This window comes from Gopherus flavomarginatus, chromosome 4, assembly GCF_025201925.1.
Source record: "Gopherus flavomarginatus isolate rGopFla2 chromosome 4, rGopFla2.mat.asm, whole genome shotgun sequence".
Lineage (NCBI taxonomy): Eukaryota > Metazoa > Chordata > Testudines > Testudinidae > Gopherus > Gopherus flavomarginatus.
The window spans coordinates 46,244,397-46,265,470 of NC_066620.1; the positions used below are offsets into that span (position 1 = coordinate 46,244,397).

Sequence of the window (21,074 nt, forward strand, 5' to 3'; positions counted from 1 at the left end):
CGGCGCCACTCTAGGGGGCGACCTGCCGGCCCACTGAGTTGCTAGGGTAAAAGTTTTCCGACGAATGTGCATGCGCAGCGCACACACCTAACTGGAATGGATATGAGCAATCACTCGAAGAAGAACACCAGCCTGCACAGAAAGCTGCAAGTGGGGACTTTCTTTCCTAACCAGAAGATTACGGGGGAGGGGGGGGGGAAGGGGCAGAGAAGGGTTTGAAATGCCCATACTAATCCTCAGGGACCCTTTACAGACATGGCTCATGATACCTGGACAGCAGTAAGGAGCAGTTCAACAACAGACTCAGTGGGTGCCAGATGACAGTTGAACGTGCCTTTGGCAGATTAAAGGCATCCTGGCGATATCTTTATGGCAGGTTGGACCTCACTGAAGATAATATTCCTATGGTCATAGCCAAATGCTGTAAATTGCATAATCTCTGTGAAGCTAAGGGTGAAAGGTTTGCTCAGGGGTGGAGTGCTGATGCAAACTGCTTGGCCGCTGATTTTGAGCAGCCAGATACCAAGGCGGTCAGAGGAGCCCAAGGGGAGCTATTCGAATCAGAGAGGCTTTGAGGCAGCACTTTGACAATGAGCACCAGTAACATATATCTCTGTCCGAGTTGCTTCAATTTTACATTACACATAGTTTTGCTAGGGAGCAATGGTGACATTTGGGGCCTTATATTCCTGTAATAAAGTGATTAAAATGCCTGTGCATATATTGAGCGTGCCTGCCATTTCACCTCGTAGAAAAAAAAATAAAGATGATTTTCCATTATGAAAGTTTGCTTTTATTGCGTAAGAAACAGCACACACAAACGCGTGGTGGGCAAGGAGGAACCAGAGAAGGGTAGACTTTCACAACTGTGTGTAGGTCCAGCGATCACTGTAAAAGTTGTCTGACGGGGTAGAGTGAAGGGGAAACTGAAAAGTCCAGGAAGGTGGAAAGGAATATGCAGGCAGAGTTTGTGGGGCCATGAAAAAAAGTGTTTGAATGTGCTGCAGTGGAGGTCAAGCACTGATCTGCTCAGTGTGCAGCTTTATTAAGAACTTCAGCAGCTGCGTTTGCTCCTCTATTACTTTAATCATCTGCTCAGTAACATCCTTAACAAACATGTTATTCTCTTTTCTGTCCTGCCATTCGGCTTCCCAGAACACCTTAGGTTCCCTTTTTTCTGCATTGGAGCTCTGCAGGACCTCTCAGAACATGTCTTCTTTGCTGGGTCTTAGGCGCTTTCTTATCTGGGGGAAACACTCAGCCAGGGTGCATGGCGTGTTCCTGACGGCCACATCTGGTGAAGCAGAGGGGACAATGCACAGAAGCAGGATTGTTAAATTCACACACAGCTTTGAAACATTTCTGTCAAATACACCTTTTGCAACATTGCAGAGATGTATGCTTGGCTAGGGTTGGTGAGAAAGTGATGGCAAACACTCAAAGCATGGTGAGCGTTGGTGGAGGGAGGGGGGCAGCACATGGGGAAAAAGAGCACACACTCTTTGCAAGCGTTGTGATGCAGCATTCTAGGGAACAGATTCTAAAATTCTCCCACACTTTTCCACAGGCAGGAGTCATTCTAGCAGACATCTCACTGCTAAGGGTAAGCAGGGAAATGAGGGTACATCTACTACATGCTTGTGACTTCCACCCTGCTCCTTATGCGGCTTGTCTGTGTGCCGCTTTGGTCTCTGCACAAGTGATTGCCAATTAGCATGGGAGAGTTTCCTACAGTGCGGGAAGGAACAAAGCTGCTCTGCCACAGAACTTTCAGCAGAAGATTACTGAGTATCTCCAAAAACAACAAGGAGTCCTTGTGGCATGTTAGAGAGTAACAAATTTATTTGGGCATAAACTTTCATGGGCTAAAATCCACATTAACTGCTGGAAATGGGTGACTTCCACCATGATTGCACTGGCCTCGTTAGCACTACAAAAGTAATCTTCCTCCTTTGATATTCACACCTTCTTGTCAACTGTTGACAATAGGACACTTACACCTTAATTGAATTAGCCTCATTAGCACTGATCCCCCACTTGGTAAGTCAACTCCCATCTTTTTATGTGCTGTAATATTTATACTGCTTTCTGTATTTTTCATTCCATGCATCTGATGAAGTGGGTTTTAGCCCATGAAATCTTATGCCCAAATAAATGTGTTAGTCTCTAAGGTGCCACAAGGACTTTTTTTTTTTTGCTGATACAGTCTAACACAGCTACCCCCTCTGAAACCTGACTACCTTCAGGAAACTTTCCTGGAGATCTCTCTGGAGGATTCCCATGAGATCTCAGCATGCATCAACACCCTGTTTCACCATACTGATTAGCTACAGAGGGAAATGTCCAGCTTATAGAAACACAGTCAGCCTCCCACATTTCTATGCCCTGAACCCACCTCCACACTGTACAAGCCACAGCCACATACCAGGAGTCTCATCTCCTGCTTCTTGCTCAACGGAGAGCAACTGCTGAGACTGGCCAGACACCTCCAGAGTGGTGAACAGTTCCCAGCTGCCTGCCCCATTTGGCAACCCCACTAGGAGCTGCACATCTTCATCAAACTCCACCTCTTTATCAATAACTTCATCCTCCGGGTTCGGTCCTCTTTCCACTGCCTCCATGCCCTCCAAAGTATACATGGGGCTCTTGGTAATGGAGGTGGGGTCACTGAGGATATCGTCCAGCAGGTCTTAGGTGAAGCACCAGAGCGACGGTTTGCCTCTCTTGCCTTATGGTATACCTGTCTTAGCTCCTTAATCTTTGCTCTGCACTGCAGCATGTCCTGCTCACAGCTCTTTTCACAAAAGCTTCAAGAAATCTGCCTGTAGTTATCCCAAGTCCTATGGTTAAAGTGCAGCTGGGACTGCATAGCCTCCTCTCTGCATATACTGAGCAGATCCAACAGCTCTGCAGTTGTCCAAGTGGGAGAGCAGTTGCTGCAATAACCGGCCACAGGCACCTGGGAAGATGCGATGAGAGCTCTCCAAGCTGAGCAAACACGAAATGGAATTTCAAAAATGCCCAGGACTTCTAAGGGGGAGGGGCAGATGGTTGTTTACCTGCTTGCAAGGTAGTGGAGTTCAAACTGCTTACCAGAGTGGTCAGGGCGGCCATTGTGGGACATCTCCTGGAGGCCAATTAAAGCAATGAAATGAAGTGTAGGGTCTACACTTGCACTTTGATGACAAAAATTTAGAGGAAAAACCATGTAAATCTCTCATGAGGGTCGATGCATTTTGTCGCCAAAACTGGGCCTTTTCCCAGACAAAAGTTGCCTCAGATTATGTACGCACTCATTGTTTGGGTCGACAAACAGCAGTTTTGGCAACAAAACTTGGTAACGTAGACAAGGCCTAAGGAAAAAGGTTAAGATCTCCAATGATAGTGACACTAACAGCACCTTTCAGCTAGAGAGACAGCTCAATACTTCACAGAGCTTTGCAGGATGCACTGAGATCTACACAGCTCCAGTTCAGTGGTGGATTAAGTATGTCCATGATGGGAGACAGCAACTAATTACAGCAAAAAGATACCTACCTATTTAGGGCATGGGGACTGGACTCGATGACCTCTTGAGGTCCCTTCCAGTCCTAGAGTCTATGAGGGGGACAGCAAGTGAATACTTTACCCAACAGACTTCCAGGGGAATTAAAATTTGGCCAGAATAGCAGGGTTGACAGTCCTATTTTAAAAAATTGTATTTACTATAAAGTTTTTTTAAAAAACATGAACTGAAGAGGTCAAGGGCTCTTGTATCTTCACAACGGCACAGTGTTCCCTATCACCATGCTAGAGCATCGGCACAATACCGATGCACATGCAAATGCAACTTAATCTACAAACACCACCACTTCTGGCAGCATAAGGATTTTCTCCAGAGGTCTCCCATCTAAATAGGAACTAGGCTCAAAGCCTGCTTAAGTTAGGTGGTCACAACCTGGGATTTGCATGAATGAAAGAACCACAGCCACATGACTGTAAAGTTAATTCGTTTCCCACCACCCACTGAACTTTATAAAAAATAAACACAATAGCATGTCTCATAGAACATTTATAATACATGAACAGTTCACAAAGCCTCATACTGAGGTAGAAACAGCTTTGTAAAAATGATGTACATTACTACATATATTCATAGACATTACAATGTTTTAAGGTAAAAGAACCCAAACATACAGATCTGCAGTTAGGGAGGTGACAACCACATAAAACTGCATCACTTTTTCCCCAGGCAAACACTAAAGTTATGTAAAATAAGGGCTTCACGAAGAACACACTGATGCATGTCAGTGTGCTGTTCAAGATAGAACTTAAGAGCTTTCCTGTCCTATGACTTGTTAACGAACCCTACATATATTTTGCTGCAGTCCTTTTTCTTAGGACTGCAATGTTTTTGGATTGAAAATTTAAACTACAGAACACAGTGTTTTATGTGCTAAAGTGGCTAAAGTCTACAAACTCTGAAAGCAAAGTGAGAAGTGTATATGTCATAGATTTAGCAAACCTACCTTAAATTTGACAGAGACCTACATGTTAAAATGCAGCAATGTGGGGAGATTTTGATATTCAAAGACTTATTCAAACACTGACTACCTCTTCTTAAAAAAATGCTGAAAGTTGGTTTATTGTGATGACACAAACTCAGTAAGTATTCATATATTTGCACCAGAAACTATGACAGGAGGTATGATAATTTGGTTTTACAACTCACTTCCCAACTTTGTTTCTACTAACAATGTTCCTATTTCAAAAAAGACTGAATGCAAGTAAAAGTATACTGCTATTGGTCAAGCAGCTGATCAGCAAGATTATTTAAGTGCTTCTCATTGAATAGATACATTTTGTCACAAGGCTTTATTTTACAATATGTTGTTTCTTTGAACGTTGATTTAATAGAAGTCAAGCCCAATTTTTCATTGATGAAGACTAGACAATAGGTACAAACATGTCAACTAGGTCCCCTCAACAGTGGTTACAAAATTAAACTCATGGTGTGAGAAAAGAATCCTAACTAAACCCACATGCTTTGGGAAATATAGCCTAAAGGTGTTGTGTTGCATTTTTTTAAACAAATACTCAGATATACAAATGGAAAAAAAGATACCAGGCTCACATTTATACAGTATCAAAAGGTATCCCAATATAGGCAATTAATTTCACAAACTAAAGGTCTTAAGGAAGAATCAGACCTCCTGTTATCAGTAAGGCTGCTTCAGGCTTGGAAAGCTTTCAGGACTGTCTCAGTTCAGGCACATGAAGAATCTCCTCCTTTCCATCCATGAGAGAAATAAAAGGTTAAGTACAAGGCCAACTTAAACATCACAGAACTGAATAAGCAACATAAAAGTCAGAATTCTAAGAAGGCTAAGTAACTGATGCTGCGTTATGAAACAAATCCAATATGTTTTAAATATCCTTAAACAGAGCATTTCTCACTCCCATCACACAAAAATACCAGAATGTCTAGATATAAAGATTCAGAAAAACAACAGTCTAACCTATTCTGCTATAGGGAAATGTGCATTCTAGAAATAAACTTTGTTTCTTAACTACCCACTGACTTACTTGATTGCCTGCTTTTCAGAGGTGCTAAGCAATACCAGTTCCAACTGAAGTCAATATAAGCATTGGTGTTTGATGCCTTTGCAAAAAAAAATCAGAGTTAAAAGCCAGTACTACTTATGTAACATAAATTGTGATGGGAAAAACCCTGTAGTACTATCCATTTCATTTTATATTGATTTAATCACCAAAAATCAGCACCTAACTTTTGAGGCTTCTTTTGAAAAGCCATAGCCCCTATTGCGTATTTCAATACTCACCCAAGTATTCCCTCTGAGTTCAACAGGACTATTCATGAATACGAATGTTTGCAGTATCAAGCCCTTACATAGTTTTCCTCAAGCTGCCTCAATTTTGCTCTGCTTCTACTTGTTTACTACACACCTCTAGGAAGTTGACTCTAAAGTAAGTATATTTATGAATGAAACTTTTTCCCAGATGTAAGATACTCTACCAAGTGACATCGGATATATTTCTGAAAGTTTTCATGAGAAGCATAAACAAAAACAGACATTGAAGTATCAATTTCCTAAAATTCAGTGTTCCATGTTTTTATTTACAAAATCAGGAATGCACAATACAATCAGCTGCTTTCCTGTCCCACCTGGTAAAGTGCTTACTCGTATGATAGTCACTAATTTCATGCTTTAAAAAATGATTTATGCAGTAATTCAAGAAAGCTACCAGTATTCCAGAATTATGGTCTTCAGAATTAAATCAAGTCTGCATAAATCAGATTAAAAGATTGAGATGTATTGCAAGTTATCAGGATATAGTTTGAGCTCATTACACCAACATGAATGTACAAATCATACTCCAACTGCTGTGCAACTCCCACCTTGGACCTAAAAACGGAATATACACTGTACTCAAGCGGGAGGGGAGGGAGTTTTTTCTTTTTAATTTAAAGATAGCCATTGCCTGCAATGGACACAGCACTACAAAAATATGACTTCTGGCACAAACAGATTAAGCATTTGCAATGGAATTAGAGTCTAGATTTCTAGACCTACTCAAATGTATTTATCTGTGACTGTTACCTAAAGAGGACAACCATGTCAGGACTAGTAGCCTCTCTATAGAAGCAGAAGGAAAACAAATAGTCATAACTTTCAATACTACTATATTTTTGGCAATAAACTGTTTTATATTTTGTTAGTGATAGTCATACAGCAGGACCTTGCCAATTCCCACTAGCGACTGGGAGACCAAATACAAACTATTAGGCATACTAGTCAAACAGCTTACAGTAAAAAAAGCAAGGATATGTACTTCAAGTGCACTTTGTTCATGTCAGAGGTGCAGTTTGACAATGCTTCATTGCACATTAGTAAATATATGTTAGTATATTTTGCAAATAAACAAACAATCTTAATGTAAAACCTAATTATAATGCTTGCTGAGAAGCTGAGCAAGTCCACTGTCACAAACAGGCCCAGTCTCCCTCTGGAAGGGGACCACTTATGAGTGAATATTATAGGGAACATTAGAGACGTGCAAATTAGTGAGGAGTTCTATATTCGGGAGGGGTGGGGGGGAGAGAACCTACATTTCCTTCACTAACCAAAACACTTAATATAAAATATTTAAATACTGTTTAAGGCCTTAAAAACACAGTAGGCAGTAAATCCACAAATAAGGCCAAAACAGTCCTTAAATTATCCTGCTGTGCCTGGCTATTGCAGCACATATGTAAAAGGAACCACTGTTGGAAAACAAGCAATATAACAATTTTGCATTTCTAAGATTTCAAAGGTCTTTAGAAACTAATGCATTAAGCCTCACAATACCCCATGAGGTAGGTATGATCTGCATTTTACAAATAGGTAAAATGAGGCAGAGAGAGGTTAAGTGACTAGCCCAAGGTCACACAATATAAGTGACAGAGCTGGGAAAAGAATTCAGTCCTTCCAACTCTTAGTTCTGTGCTTAATTACTAATTATTGTTTCTCATCGTACATATGCAACTCCAAAGGTACATTCTGGCCTGGAACAAGACTATTAGCATGGGACCAAAGTCCCTTAGTTTCCCCTTTTATATTGCCTTCTGTTCTCCCCAATAACCCAATTCTTGAGAAAGTATGAGTTGATGGCACACTGTAACAGCTTCTTCAGAGCTAGTCTATTATTTAGTTGAGTTAAACATTTTTAAACTGAATATTTACAAATTCAATAGGTAAAATTCTTTGACACATATTACTTTAAAAAGGGTAAAATATATTGGATGAAATCCTGGCCTCACTTATGTCAATGGCAAAGCTTCAACTGTCTTCAGTAGGGCCAGGATTTCACCTACCGTAAAAAGTACTTACTGCTGCATTGAGACTATCAGCAAAATTTCATCCAAGTGAATTTTTACTGTAGTTATTTAAACCCTTGAAACCCAGGAAATATAACGCCATTGTTGACAGACGCTCCACTTTAACAGTGATGGTTGGCATTACTATGATAAATACCAACTCCTTTAAATAAAAGTTCCAGCTCTAATGTTACAGCACTGGAACTTAAAGGTTTTGGCAAATTCTTATATTTATACAATGATCTAATGAAATCAAGAGTGCAACTGAACTTGTGAAGGAAGAACACTGAATGCATTAATTTTATGAATTAGCCAACAATTAATTACTTTATCTGTCACTTCATCTCTCAGTCTGACCAGAGGAGTATACAGCAGGTTGAACTTAACTTTTACAACTGATATTTTTACAGCCAATTTTAATTACCCCATAGCCCCACTGGGGAAAAATATTGGACAGTTTTCTATCATGTGATACGTTTCCTTTAAAATATGCTACTATTTATGCTATGCAATAAAAAAAACCCACTCACAATAGTTCAGTGTATACGTTTATGGAAAATGTGTGAAACTGACAAAGTGGTTTCTGGTTTGATGTTGTTCTATCCATAAAAACATTCTACGAACTTTGGTTTTCATGTGGGTTACAAACAATATATTAAAATATCTACAAATCAAATATTAAAGGGAAAAGGTAGCCCCAATGAGAAGTCTAACACAAACTGAGTTCCGATTTACTTATCCCTCAAGTAGCTTTTCAGGGGAGAAAATATTTTAATTTGAAGCACAACAAAAATCTCTGTTGAAGTGTTGAAACTAGTTTTCCAAATTATTATTATTATTTTTTTTTTTTACAGCATTGGCACTCTTTTGGTGCCACTCATGACAAAGTCAACACAAACACATTGTGTCATGACAATGCTATTATGTTCTTTAAAACAAGCATTCTAGATTTAGCAATGTGACAAGAACAGGGACTTCAGCAATTACACTGCTGGACAAACTTTCAGCTCAAATATCAGTCCCTTCTCCTCACAATAAAGCTGTTGCTGAAGCCATCAAAAAACTCAAACAGCACAACCCTGGGGATTACAAGGATGATTCAAACTGCATGTCTGGGTCATCGTCTGCCTCTAGCCTAACAGCAGGTATATTTTCAGATTTAGTCCTCCTAGTTTTGTGGTGTGGAGAGTCAATGATTATTTCTGAGCATGAAATAGCAATTGAAGAGGTCTTTGTCTTCTTTTCAGTATTGCCTTCTGCTGTCCCACAACACTGCTTCAGAGCACACTGAGTTCTGCAGGGAAACTCACATTTGCCAACACCCAATTCAGAGCCTACACTGGAAAATTCAGGCTGAATTGTAGTGGCATGGATCCCTTCATCATGAAAAATCTCTTTAATGTGCTTTGCCACCTTCACGTATGATGCAGGGTCATGACATTTTATGTGAGCAGTACCAATGATCCTGCTGCCTGCCAGCTGCCAAACATGTAGTTCATGGACTGCTTCAACTCCTTCAAGTTTACGTAGTTTCAAGTTCAAAGAATAAATATCAATTTGTTTGGGAACAGTTTGCAAAAGGATAAGGGCAGACTCCTTAAGTAATGGATAAGTTGTGTAAAGGAGTATACAAACCATTATCAGACAAAGAGAGGGATCTAAATACAGCACCCAGCAGGGACCAGCTACATGAATACCCTCTTGTGAGAGTAGATCAGCATTGTCAAGCGGTGGGGCTACAGTAGCATTTTCTATGCAATGACTATTGACACACGGATTAAAACAGGGCCCATCTTTGGGGCATGGATTCCAATAAAAGTAAAAGACTGAGGCATTCACCACCACAATCACTGAACCCAAGGCATCTCCAAGCACATGTAGAAAAACTCCACGCATGTTAAGCTGTCCACTGGAGTCTTCTTCAACCTCAATGTCCAGAGAGTTAGGACCAATGCTCCCATTTGCTTGTAGTTCCGCCTTGCCATCACCTGCAAAGAAAACAGTGAAACAGTTACATGCTACATCACAGTATCAGATATGATAAACATTGTATTATATCATGGTATGAACTCATAATAAGTTTAGAAACCACATTACTACAGTGACTTCACTTAGGTTATTATTTTATAAAATCCTCTACCACTGCACAATTCACCTACAGTTATATCCCAGCAACTCAATGTGTGTCCTTGTAGCTTATAGCAGAATAGTGGCTAGAGAAGAGTTTATTGATTATCTGTATAAAGTAAGCTGTGAAACTGTTGTGCTTTCTATAGTAGGATAATAAAGGGCCAGGTAAGAGAAAAGATGTAGTTTATTCAAAAGAGGTTCAACTGAGTGCAGTTACTAGAAACTTCACTACTTTCAGAGCAAAATGCACAAAAAGCAGGCCAGCCAGTTTACCACTTCCACAGTAACTATGAAAGAAAGTCTGGTGGTCACTGCTGATCAGAAGGGAGAGAAATATACCCATATGTACATTTTTATAATTTTGGAAGGTACTCAGAAAATGGGGGCCACAGAAGAACTAGATGAAGAGACAGATAGATGGCTCATACATAGAAGGTAATTGGTTAGGACATTAGAATGCAGATTGTTAGTACTTGTCTACACTAGGATGTGACAGTGTTAAAACACATGTTAACTAACACAATGTTAGATATATGTTAGTATTCAGCATAGACAATGGTTATCATATTTTAAGTTTATCAGGTGGTCATGCTTAACCCCAGTATTTATATAATGTTTTCTAGTGTAGGAGAGACCTATGACAGTATAACAGGCATGTAGTGGATACTACAAATTTCAGAGGTATACGGTGTTCAGGTATGACAAGAAAGAATTAGTATTTTTCATGGAAATTTAACTCTGCATTTTCTGATTTCCAAGCATTTCAACTTCACAAACTACAATATTCTAATGAGGTTCTGTCACTTAACTTTAACTGCCTAAGGATTTTACAGAGACTAGGTGGGTGAGGTTATATCTTTATTGGACCAACTTCCGATGGTCAGAGAGACGAGCTTTCGAGCTAACACTGAGCTTGACTTCAGGTCTGGGAAACAGAATACCTCTGTGTAAGCTTGTCTCTCAAACCAACAGAAGTTGGCCCAAAAAAAAAAGGTATTACTTTACCAACCTAGTCGCTCTAACTCAGTGGGTTACTGTATGTTGAAACTAGGATACTTACCGAGGAAGTGAAATAACACTAAGGTTTATTAAGTGGTCAAGTTAATGCTTACGGTACTAGAGCAACCTTCCTATATTGTCACAAAACACATCTTTTAAAAACGAACATACAGCCGAACTACACAATGATTAGCGGATTGAGTTTATATTACACTAAACACTAAGAGAACAAGAATCTGTAAAGTAATTCACTGTTTACCTGACAGGAATCTGGTAGAGATGCATTTCCTCCCAACCCACACCGAAATCTACTGGATTGCTAAATAAGGGCACAATGCAGAAAGGAAGTTGTCGGAGAAGAACGGTGCATGAGTGTACTGAGTACCTGTGGATCCCTTGACTAGCTAATATAGGAATAGCAACTGTTGCCAAGATACTGCTACATAAACTACTACCTAATGAGAGAGTCTCTTACTTTTCTTCCACCAGCATGCAGATGGCCTCCAAAATCCACTGTGTAGTACAGGATGTCATTACCCCTCTACCACGGAAGTTGACAAAGTCATCTCTCTCTCTTACTTTGTCCTACTTCACTTCTGAGAATGAGGAAGTGGCCCTCTCCCCTACCCATCTCCCAGTCTGACACAGGCATGTCTATCAGCCTCTCACCTTCCGAAATTTTCCCCCTCCAGACCTCAGGCTAAGGGAGGGCTCCTACCGGGGGCAGTACCGCTTACCTAGCTTCTCCTGGTTGACTCCATTGGTGCTGCTGCAATTCTCCACCAGCGTGTTGGTCTCCTCCTTGCGCAGCCCAGCATCACCGTCCCCCGAAGAGCGCTCCAATTTGGTGCGGCTGCCGCTGCGGTGGTGCTGGCTCCCGCCGTGGGAGTGCCCGTGCCCCCCACCTCCATGCTGGTGGAAGAGGCAGAGCCCCAGCAGGTTGACGAGGAGCCCCGCCACGCCCACCCCGATCACCACGAGCGGCTGCTGGATCTCGTGGGGCTCGGTGAAGCGCTCGATGGCCTCCAGCAGGATGGTGAAGCAGAGGGCGGTGAGGAAGACGGCGTTGACCAAGGCGCCCATCACCTCGGCCCGCACCCAGCCGAAGGTGTTCTTGTGGGTGGCGCGGGTGCGCTGGGCGAAGCGCACGGCCACCAGGGCCACCACCAGGGCCATGACGTCGGACAGCATGTGGAAGGAGTCCGAGAGCATGGCCAGCGAGGCGGTGACCCGGCTCACCACCACCTCCACCACGAAGAAGAGGAAGGTGAGCGCCAGCATGCACATCAGCCGCACCCGGCGGTAGCGGGGCTGCCGGGGCTCGCCCGCCCCGTTGTCCGCCATCCTCGCGGGGAGCGGCGGCGGCGGCGGCTGGCCGCCCTGACCGGGACTCGGCGCTGCCGGCTGCGGGGGGACCCCACGGGAGGGCGCCGCGCGGGGACGGGGCGGCTGCGAGCTCCGCACTCACCTGGCGGGACAACAACTGCCGCGAATGAAGAGCGAGGGGCGGCGGCGGCGCGAGGCGGGCTGAGCGGGGCGCGGGACGGGCGCGGTCGGTCCGCTGCGGCGGCCCGTAGCTCTCCAACTGCCCCTCCTCGGCCGCTCTTTGCAGACGGTTTGAAACGAAACTTTGCACCCGAGCCCCCTGTTCTTTCCACACGGAACCCCAGCCTGCTGCTGCTCCCGCCGCCCCCCCGGCGCGCCTTATTGGCTGCGGCCCCGGCAGTGGAGGGCCGGGCTGCCTCATAACTTCTCTCCTATTGGTCCGCCGCTTTTACGTCTTGCGCTTGGCCGCGCCCTCGCGCAGCGCCCATAGGCTCTGGCCGCCACCGCTCCCCGTCCTGAAGCGCGGAGGAGGCCAATGAGGCGGGGCAACGAAGCCGATTGGACGCTTGTCCCTGTCACTCCTGGTGCGTCCCCTTAGCGAGGCCGTTTGCGGGACTGGTGCAAAAGGGGGTTCTGTGGGGTGAGTCTCCTCCTGCCGCTCCCGCTCTCCACACGGCCCGGCCGGGCCCGAGGGCGGCTGCTTGCTGCCAGCCCGGCGCCGCTGCTGGGCTGGGAACCCGCCCCGCCCAGGGACCGTGTGCACCGAGCCGCCACTCCCGGGCGGTGACAGCCTGACCCGCTCCCCGCACGCAGCCCCGGGGCACTGGCCCCCTGCCCGCCCGCAAAGGCCCCCCCGCGAGAGCAGCGCCACGGGGTGGGCAAAGGGCACCCCCGACCCAGAGGCCTCGGGCTTTGAAGTGAGCGCCCCCATCACGTGTCTGCGGCTCCCCCCCCCCCCCTGCCCGCCCGCCCCGGGACTGGGCACCCCCCAAACCTCACCCCCGGGATCGAGCACCTGTAGGAGACAGGGCCGACCGCCACCTCTCTTGTACCCGGGACCTAGTGGGGCCTGCACCCGTAGGAGCAATAACAGAGCTGTCTAAACGCCCACCTTCGGCTCCTCTGAACCCAGTAAAGTGAGTCCTGCTCCCACAGAGTCCACTCCACCGCCTAACCCTCTAACTGGGGTCAGCACCCATGCAGCACGGCCTGCACCGCAAACAGCAGACTCAGGGGCCCTTACATCGCCCCCAAGCCTACAAAACTAACATCCATTTCAATGGGATACTGCCACAGGTGGCTCAGGCCAAGCTAAGGAAATAGCACCAGACACATAGCAGCTTGTTTAGTTTCAAGATAATCATTACTCATCAGAGAACCATGCTCCTTCTTTTTTTTCAGCTCTACAATTAACTTTCAAAATGTTGCAATGCTGCTGCTGTGTAAAGCACTGGAGTTGCTAATAGGTCATGCTGGGATAATGGTTATGTGAACCAATCCCACCTACCCACAGTAAGCATCAAAGTTAGGAATGGGAGAGGAAAGCAGGGAAATGATGTTTTGGCTTTATTGACCTTCAGCTGGGCAGACCTGGAATAGAAGTTATCCATACTGATCACTGTATCCTAAATCAATGACGGATTCTTAACCAGACATTTGTTAAAGCAAATGTTTCTACAATGAGTAAAAAAAGAACTGAATAAAAAAGTTCAAAATAATGAAAAACACTCCATGCTTTGCTCATACGTACATTGCAAAGTGTTTTGTCTTGATTGTAGCTAAAGATTTTTCACTCTCACCATCCCACAGTTACCATTACGTATCTTTCCTCATTTGAGGTTCTCATGCACAATGACTGGATGTCTGGTTACAGAGGTTGCTGGGGTATGTATGTTTGAGACGTAACTAGAGCTGCACTGGAGAAGGCCAAAGGCGAAGTGCCACAGAAATGTGTCTTTTGGTCCCTAATCATCAAAAGTCATTCCTATAATCCTTTCCCTGTTCTATAAATATCTTATTCTCTCCCTTTCATGTGACCATTAACTATTTTGAAATATTTCCTTTTCTTAAAACTCTCACAGTGTTGTAATCAGCTGTGCAGGTTCCAGGATATTAGAGAAACACAGTCATAGAATATAGTGTCATAAGACACTGGGACATGCTACTTTTTACTTTAGCCATCAGCAGCTCTTCTGTTCCACCAGAAGGACCTCATCATGAGAACAGCTCTCCTCAGCCAGCCTGTGCCAACAACCAACCCTCAAATTGTTAGTTCCAATGGCCATTCCCTCAACTACCAAATCCAGTAGCCAATCTTCCACCTGCCAGATCTGACAGCCAGCTTCTGGTGTTATTCCCAATAGCCAATCCAACAGTCATTCCCCCCAAGTATCATTCCCAATTGCCACGCCCCCAACTGCCATGAAATTTTCTGGTTCCAACATTCCATCCATTCCCTTGTTAATGCGGTATCCCACAAACCAGTCTGCTCACCACTTCATAGCAGCAGTGAGGAAAAATAATATCACCCTGTGTCTACCTTCTTTCCACATGCAACGTTTCTCTGCCTCCCATGACTTCAGCTCAACCATAAGACTGAACCCTCAGTGGCTGTCTGTTCTGGATGCTGCAGTTATGATGAAAATAGTAATTGGACGTGGCTTGGGACTGGCCAAACTCCATTGGATTCTTGGCTTGGCCAGTAGCATTCAGTCACACAGGCTGAAACTCACAGGTTTAAAGAGTTATCACATTACATCAAAACATTATATCACAATCATTCATGTCCCCCTCCTCTTGCTGCAAACATCCTAGCACCACAATAAGAGGAAATGGAATCACACTAATGAAATAGGGAGAATCCTGGAAAATATGGGATATAAAACATTTTGGAGGGAACATTTCTTGAAATGAATGGACAGTTTCCCTTTGACTCTACTAAGACTGCACAAAAGAGAACCAATTACGGTGGTGATTTAGTGATGTGCAAAATTTAAGAAATGACTGAGTTTTAAGTTAAGTCCTATCTCCTCTGGTAATTCACTCCACAGACAAAGGTCATTAACAGAAAATCTCTGGCAGTCTATAGGTTCACCCTGGTCATGCTTTGCTGCATTACCGTGAAGGACTGCAGCTTTTTGGGTGGATCATAAATGAAGTAGTCATCTCTAATATAGCCAGACTTTAACCCATTCACAGCCTTCATAACTGAGACCAATGCTTTGAATTGACATTGGATGCAAAGTAGGAGCCAGTGTTGTCTCCAACTTTTCAGTCCTAGATACATGAAATGAAACATGGTTTCCTGGCAAGCTGGAGGTGGAAGACATCACTTATGCCACTGTTGCTATGTGAACATTCTTATAGCTACAAAATAACCATTACTGTTATGTTTAGACAGATAAACATAATAGCTATTCCTGTTTTTCTGTTGTCCAGAGCAGTGGTTATCTACCTATTTTTACTCAGGGTCCCTAAACTTAAATAGACAAACCTGCAGACTTCCAATCAGAGGTGACATGCCCCCCTTCCAAATTTCTGCCTTCCATTTGTCCCTGCTCCCTGAAGTGCTGATGATGCAGGGCAGAGCAGTGGTGTATCTCCTTAGCTAGCTGCTGCCTGCTCATGGAGTCAATGGCTGTGTGGCAACCCCTTCTAATGGCTGGGCTGGGCGGCCCACTGAGGTGAGTCAGGAGATGGTAGTGGCACTCCCTCCCCAAGTCCCACCTGGGCTGACGCCCAAGCCCCTACCACCTGGGCTGAAGCCCAGTTTATTTTGGTGGATCCACCAAAACCTGCTCACAGCCCCCCAGGAGTCTCCAGACCCCTAGCTGAGCACCAGTGGCCTAGAGGAGGTTTAACAGGACTTACCTTTACTCAGAGAGAGGCATGAGTGAACAAGAATTTCCCCCAGAAAATTACATTAATGTCATGAATCTTCCTCATCACCACCCTACCACCTCTGTAATCCAGTTATCTCACCACCCTGAAAAATCGGTTCCTGGGCATAATCGTTATTATTGTTATAGAGTATATAGTTCATTGTCAGGGCAGAACTCCACTTCCATTAGCTGGCCCCATATTGGAGAATGCCCTGAACTGGTGGCCAAATTCTATGGAGTTTAAGAAGTTTTAATAGGAGACATAAATATTAAGCCCTTTGTGCTGCTGTAGCACAACACAGATGACGCACGTTGTCAATGAATGCCTGCTGACTAAGTTCAATGGTGGCCTGGAAGAGCTGAAGATGCCATCGCTTGACTAGACAACTATGCACACATTAAAGAAAGAAGTTGCATCTATTTATTGCACCAAGTCCTACATAGGATCAGTGGCCCAGCCAATACAAATCCAATCAGTGTAAAGAGACTTGTGGGGAAGGAGGATTGCAACTGGGACAGATACTTAATCCAGATAAAAGTTGATTCTAGATGTAATCTTTTTCTAATCCCTCACTTCTGTGTGACAAATCTTTTGGTCATCTTCTTCAGCTCTGCAACCAAATTATGAGCCAAAGCATCTGTTCCTTGTATGCTATTAATGCTCTTTCCATGGCAGTTTAGCTTAGATCTGGTAAAAAAATCATTTTAGACTTTTAATTGATGAAAAATAGCCTTTTAACCAAATTTTTTCACAAAAAGGTTAAGTTTTTCCAATTTTTCATTTTTTGTTGAAGCCAAAATGTTTGGAATTTCAAATTTTGAAGTTTTTGAATTTTGAAGTTTCAATGTTTTGCTCTCTCTGGGGCAGAGAACGAGGCTATTTTTACTTTTTCATCCTCCTTTTTTCCTCTTTTCCTTTTGCCATTCTGTAACTTTTCCAAACTTGAGGAAGTTTTGAAAAATTACCATGTACCATAATAAATAATTAAAAGAGTAAAATAACCCCAGTCACCATTACTATACTAGACATTCATTTTATTATGTTCAGTCAAGGGTGCTGGAACAATTTGTTTAACGGGGTGCTGCAAGCCATTGAACCAAACTGTAAACCCTGGATATAATGGAAACTATTTCAAGCCAGGGAGTGCAACAGCAACCTCCAGTTTCAGCGCCTTTTTAGTCAGTGGGGGAAAGGGCTGAGGGAGGAGAAGAGAGAGAAAGGGAAAAGCCCAAATTTGAAATCTCTTTTTAAAAAAAATCAAAAAAAGTAGAAAAACATAACCAATTATTTTGTTTCAAATCATGTGAAATAGTATGCCAATATTTTCATGGCCGACTTAGAACACTGCTTCCTCAGCTCTCATCCCCAGCACCCCTGCTCTACTTGCGTTACATTGATGACATTATCATCTGGACTTATGGGAAGGACGCCCTTGAGGAATTCCACCTGGATTTCAACAATTTCCACTTCACCATCAACCTCAGCCTGGATCAGTCCACACAAGAGATCCACTTCTTGGACACTACAGTGCAAATAAGTGATGGTCACAAAAACACTACTCTATACCGGAAACCTACTGACCGCTATACTTTCCCACATGCCTCCAGATTTCATCCAGACCACATCACACGATCCATTCTCTCTCTCTGAGGGATTGGAGCAAATGCAGTGGTATCTTAGAGCTTGGCTGTAGATAAACACCTATAGGATCTCTATCAAGCATTCTTAAAAATTACAGTACCCACCTGCTGAAGTGAAGAAACAGATTGACAGAGCCAGAAGGGTACCCAGAAGTCACCTACTACAGGACATGCCCAACAAAGAAAATTAACAGAACACCACTAGCTGTCACCTACAGCCCCCAACTAAAACCTCTCCAGTGCATCATCCAGGATCTACAGCCTGTCTTGAAGGACAATCCCTCACTCTCACAGACCTTGGGACACAGGCCAGTCCTCACTTTCAGACAACCCCCCAACCTGAAGCAAATGCTCACCAGCAACTACATACCACACAACAAAAACACCAACCCAGGAACCAATCTCTGCAACAAGCCCCCTTGCCAACAATGTCCACATATCTATTCAAGGGACACCACGATAGGACCTAACCACATCAGCCACACTATCAGGAGCTCGTTCACCTGCACATCTACCAATGTAATATATATGTCATCTTGTGCCAGCAATGCCCCTCTGCCATGTACGTTGGCCAAACCGGACAGTCTCTACACAAAAGAATAAATGGACACAAATCAGATGTCAAGAATTGTAAGATTCAAAAACCAGTAAGAGGGCACTTCAGTCTCTCCAGACACTCAAACTTAAAAGTGGCAATTCTTCAACAAACAAGCTTCGAAAACAGAAAACAGTAAGAAACTACAGAACTGGAATTAATTTTCAAACTGGACACCATTAAATTAGGCCTAAATAAAGACTGGTAGTGGCTGGGTCAGTACAAAAAGTAATTTTCCCTCTGTTGATACTCACACTGTCTTGTCAACTGTTGGGAATAGAATCATAGAGTATCAGGGTTGGAAGGGACCTCAGGAGGTCATCTAGTCCAACCCCCTGCTCAAAGCAGGACAAATCCCCAGACTGATTTTTGCCCCAAATGGCTCCCTCAAGGATTGAGCTCCCAACCCTGGGTTTAGCAGGCCAATGCTAATAGGCAATGTCCACCTTGATTGAATAATCTTGTTAGCATTACAAAAAGTAATTTTCCCTGTTGATATTCACCCCTTCTTGTCACCTGTTGAGAATAGGCCACTTCCACCTTGATTGAATTGATCTTGTTAGCACTTACCCCACACACACACACTTGGTAAAACAACTCCCATCTTTTCATATGCTGTAATATATATACTGCTTACTGTATTTTTCACTCCATGCATCTGATGAAATAGGGTTTAATGAAAGCTTATGCTCAAATAAATTTGTTAGTCTCTAAGGTGTCACAAAGACTCCTCATTGTTTTTGCTGATACAGGCTAACACAGCTACCACTCTGAAACCAGAAACCACTTTGAAATTTCAATTTTCATTAAATCATTTCCCCTATTTTTTTGACCAGCTCTAGTTTGGATTTACATGAAACCTTACCTGGGCCATCAGTACTGAGATGAATTTCACAATGAATCAGAAAGGTCTGGATGATTTCCCTTCCTCTCCTTTTGTTTTCTCAGAGGCCAAAAGAGAACACACACTGCGTAGCAACCAAAAAACTAAATGTGAAGGAATGAAGTATGCCTGGAGGAACTATAGTGTGAGATGAAGACAGAGGGAACTGTATATGCAACTAATTCAGATGAATATAAGCGGAGGCAGCAGAAATAGCTGGAACATAGAGAAAATATCAAAGAACATGGGAAGAGAATACAATAGGAGGACAGGAGACTGAGTCTACAGGTAGAAATATCAAAGGCATCATGATACATGAGCATACAATATGTTTCAGACAGATTATGATGGAAAACCAGGTCCAGTACATTTATAAGATTACCGAGGGGGTTCTTCCTACTCCTGTGAAATACCCAAGCAGCATAAATAGGCCCAGCAATTTAACACTTGTTTCTACCAGCCTCAGCCAAGCACTTCATAGTCTAGTAACTCCCTTATAGTCATCATCCAGATTAATCTGATCCTACGTGCCATTTTGTATGCCCTCACCCTCTCTCCTGCTAGATGATCTTCCTCATATTACTCAGACTGCCCAGGCAGTACAAGTCCAGTTATGCTAACCTATATACCTATATACAGTTTCCTGAAACTCATTTTGTGTGCATTTGTTTATATGTTAAAATCTAGGTCTGTTTGTTTTTTAAGTGTTATGCTGGAGAAAACTACATGGATTGCTTTAATGAACTTCATAAAGAGAGGTATTATAATCGAGATGATAATTAGATTGCCATTAATGTCAATAGGAGCAGACCCTAATTTTGAGATTTGTAGGTCATTGGACAAATCCATTGGGCTGCCTCATAAAATGCAGGCTAAGTAGGAACACCCAGATTTAAGCCATATGCAGGTATGCTTATAGGCAATCATTTTGTCCCTACTTGAATGAACTCCTTGAGTACCAAACCTCTAGAGCAGTCAGGACTCTGAAGGTGAAACTTTATCCATACACCTCTAGAGCAGTCACACACAAAATTCCTCTTGTGGTCTGTAGTTTGCAATTAGATTGCTGAAGTTCCCCCTGCCCCTCTTTTTCTTCCTCCTTAAAAAGCTTACTTATATTAAGTTGTGTTTTATGCAGTAATCAGACATTTGTGGCAAACTCCTGGCCCCACTCAAGTCAGTGGCAAAATTTCCCACTGATTTCAGTGAGGCCAGTATTTCACCCAGGGACTTTGGGATGTACTCGGATGCTATGACAGACCGATAATCCCAGAGCTCCTTTTCATAATCATCCATTCTTCTATGCTCTGTCAACACTGGCCCACACAGTGCACTCCGACTTCTATGGACACTTAACTTGTTCCCCTTCTGTACAGTCGCCAAAGCTGTCTTTGCTTCTAAGAGAGACTTTCTGGACTCTGTTTGGTGAGCATGACTATCACTCTGTTCCAGTTCAGAGACTGTAGGCTCTGAAGCCTATAGAGACTGTGTTCATTTTAGATTGTGATTCTAGTAGGCAATGTCTCTGTCAGTTAGCTGTCCTTAAAATATACCTTCAGATTACACCCAGTCAGCAATAACAGCATTTACTCTACAGTTATCTACGCAAACAAGTTTATGTATTGTGATGGAAAACAATACAAATCAAAAGTAAATCAGCTACATATATAGCCCTATTTCCATTCAATCTGAGGCTCTAATTCACAAAAGCATCCCTGTTCAAGAAAGTGCTTAAGTATGCGCCTAAAACTATGTAAG

General features: G+C 43.3%; 2 protein-coding genes across 3 annotated transcripts in view; both read right to left on the minus strand.

Annotated features, from left to right (window-relative positions):
* LPGAT1 (lysophosphatidylglycerol acyltransferase 1) overlaps nt 1–21,074 on the minus strand; it is a 947,911-nt gene that overhangs the window by 663,482 nt on the left and 263,355 nt on the right. The window lies entirely within an intron of this gene.
* On the minus strand, nt 8,397–12,678 carry SLC30A1 (solute carrier family 30 member 1). Its single transcript, XM_050951878.1, has 2 exons — nt 11,728–12,678; nt 8,397–9,849 (listed from the first exon to the last, which is right to left on the minus strand). Exons 1-2 carry the CDS (start codon nt 12,332–12,334, stop codon nt 8,948–8,950), a joined length of 1,509 nt encoding a protein of 502 aa, XP_050807835.1. The 5' UTR covers nt 12,335–12,678; the 3' UTR covers nt 8,397–8,947.

What these genes read in the sequence shown, in the direction of transcription:
- SLC30A1 (XM_050951878.1), bottom strand. Translation starts at nt 12,334, where the DNA reads ATGGCGGACAACGGGGCGGGCGAGCCCCGGCAGCCCCGCTACCGCCGG. An exon ending in AGTCAACCAGGAGAAGCTAG is followed by an intron (nt 9,850 to 11,727) that starts GTAAGCGGTACT and finishes TTTTCTTTGCAG; the next exon opens with GTGATGGCAAGGCGGAACTA.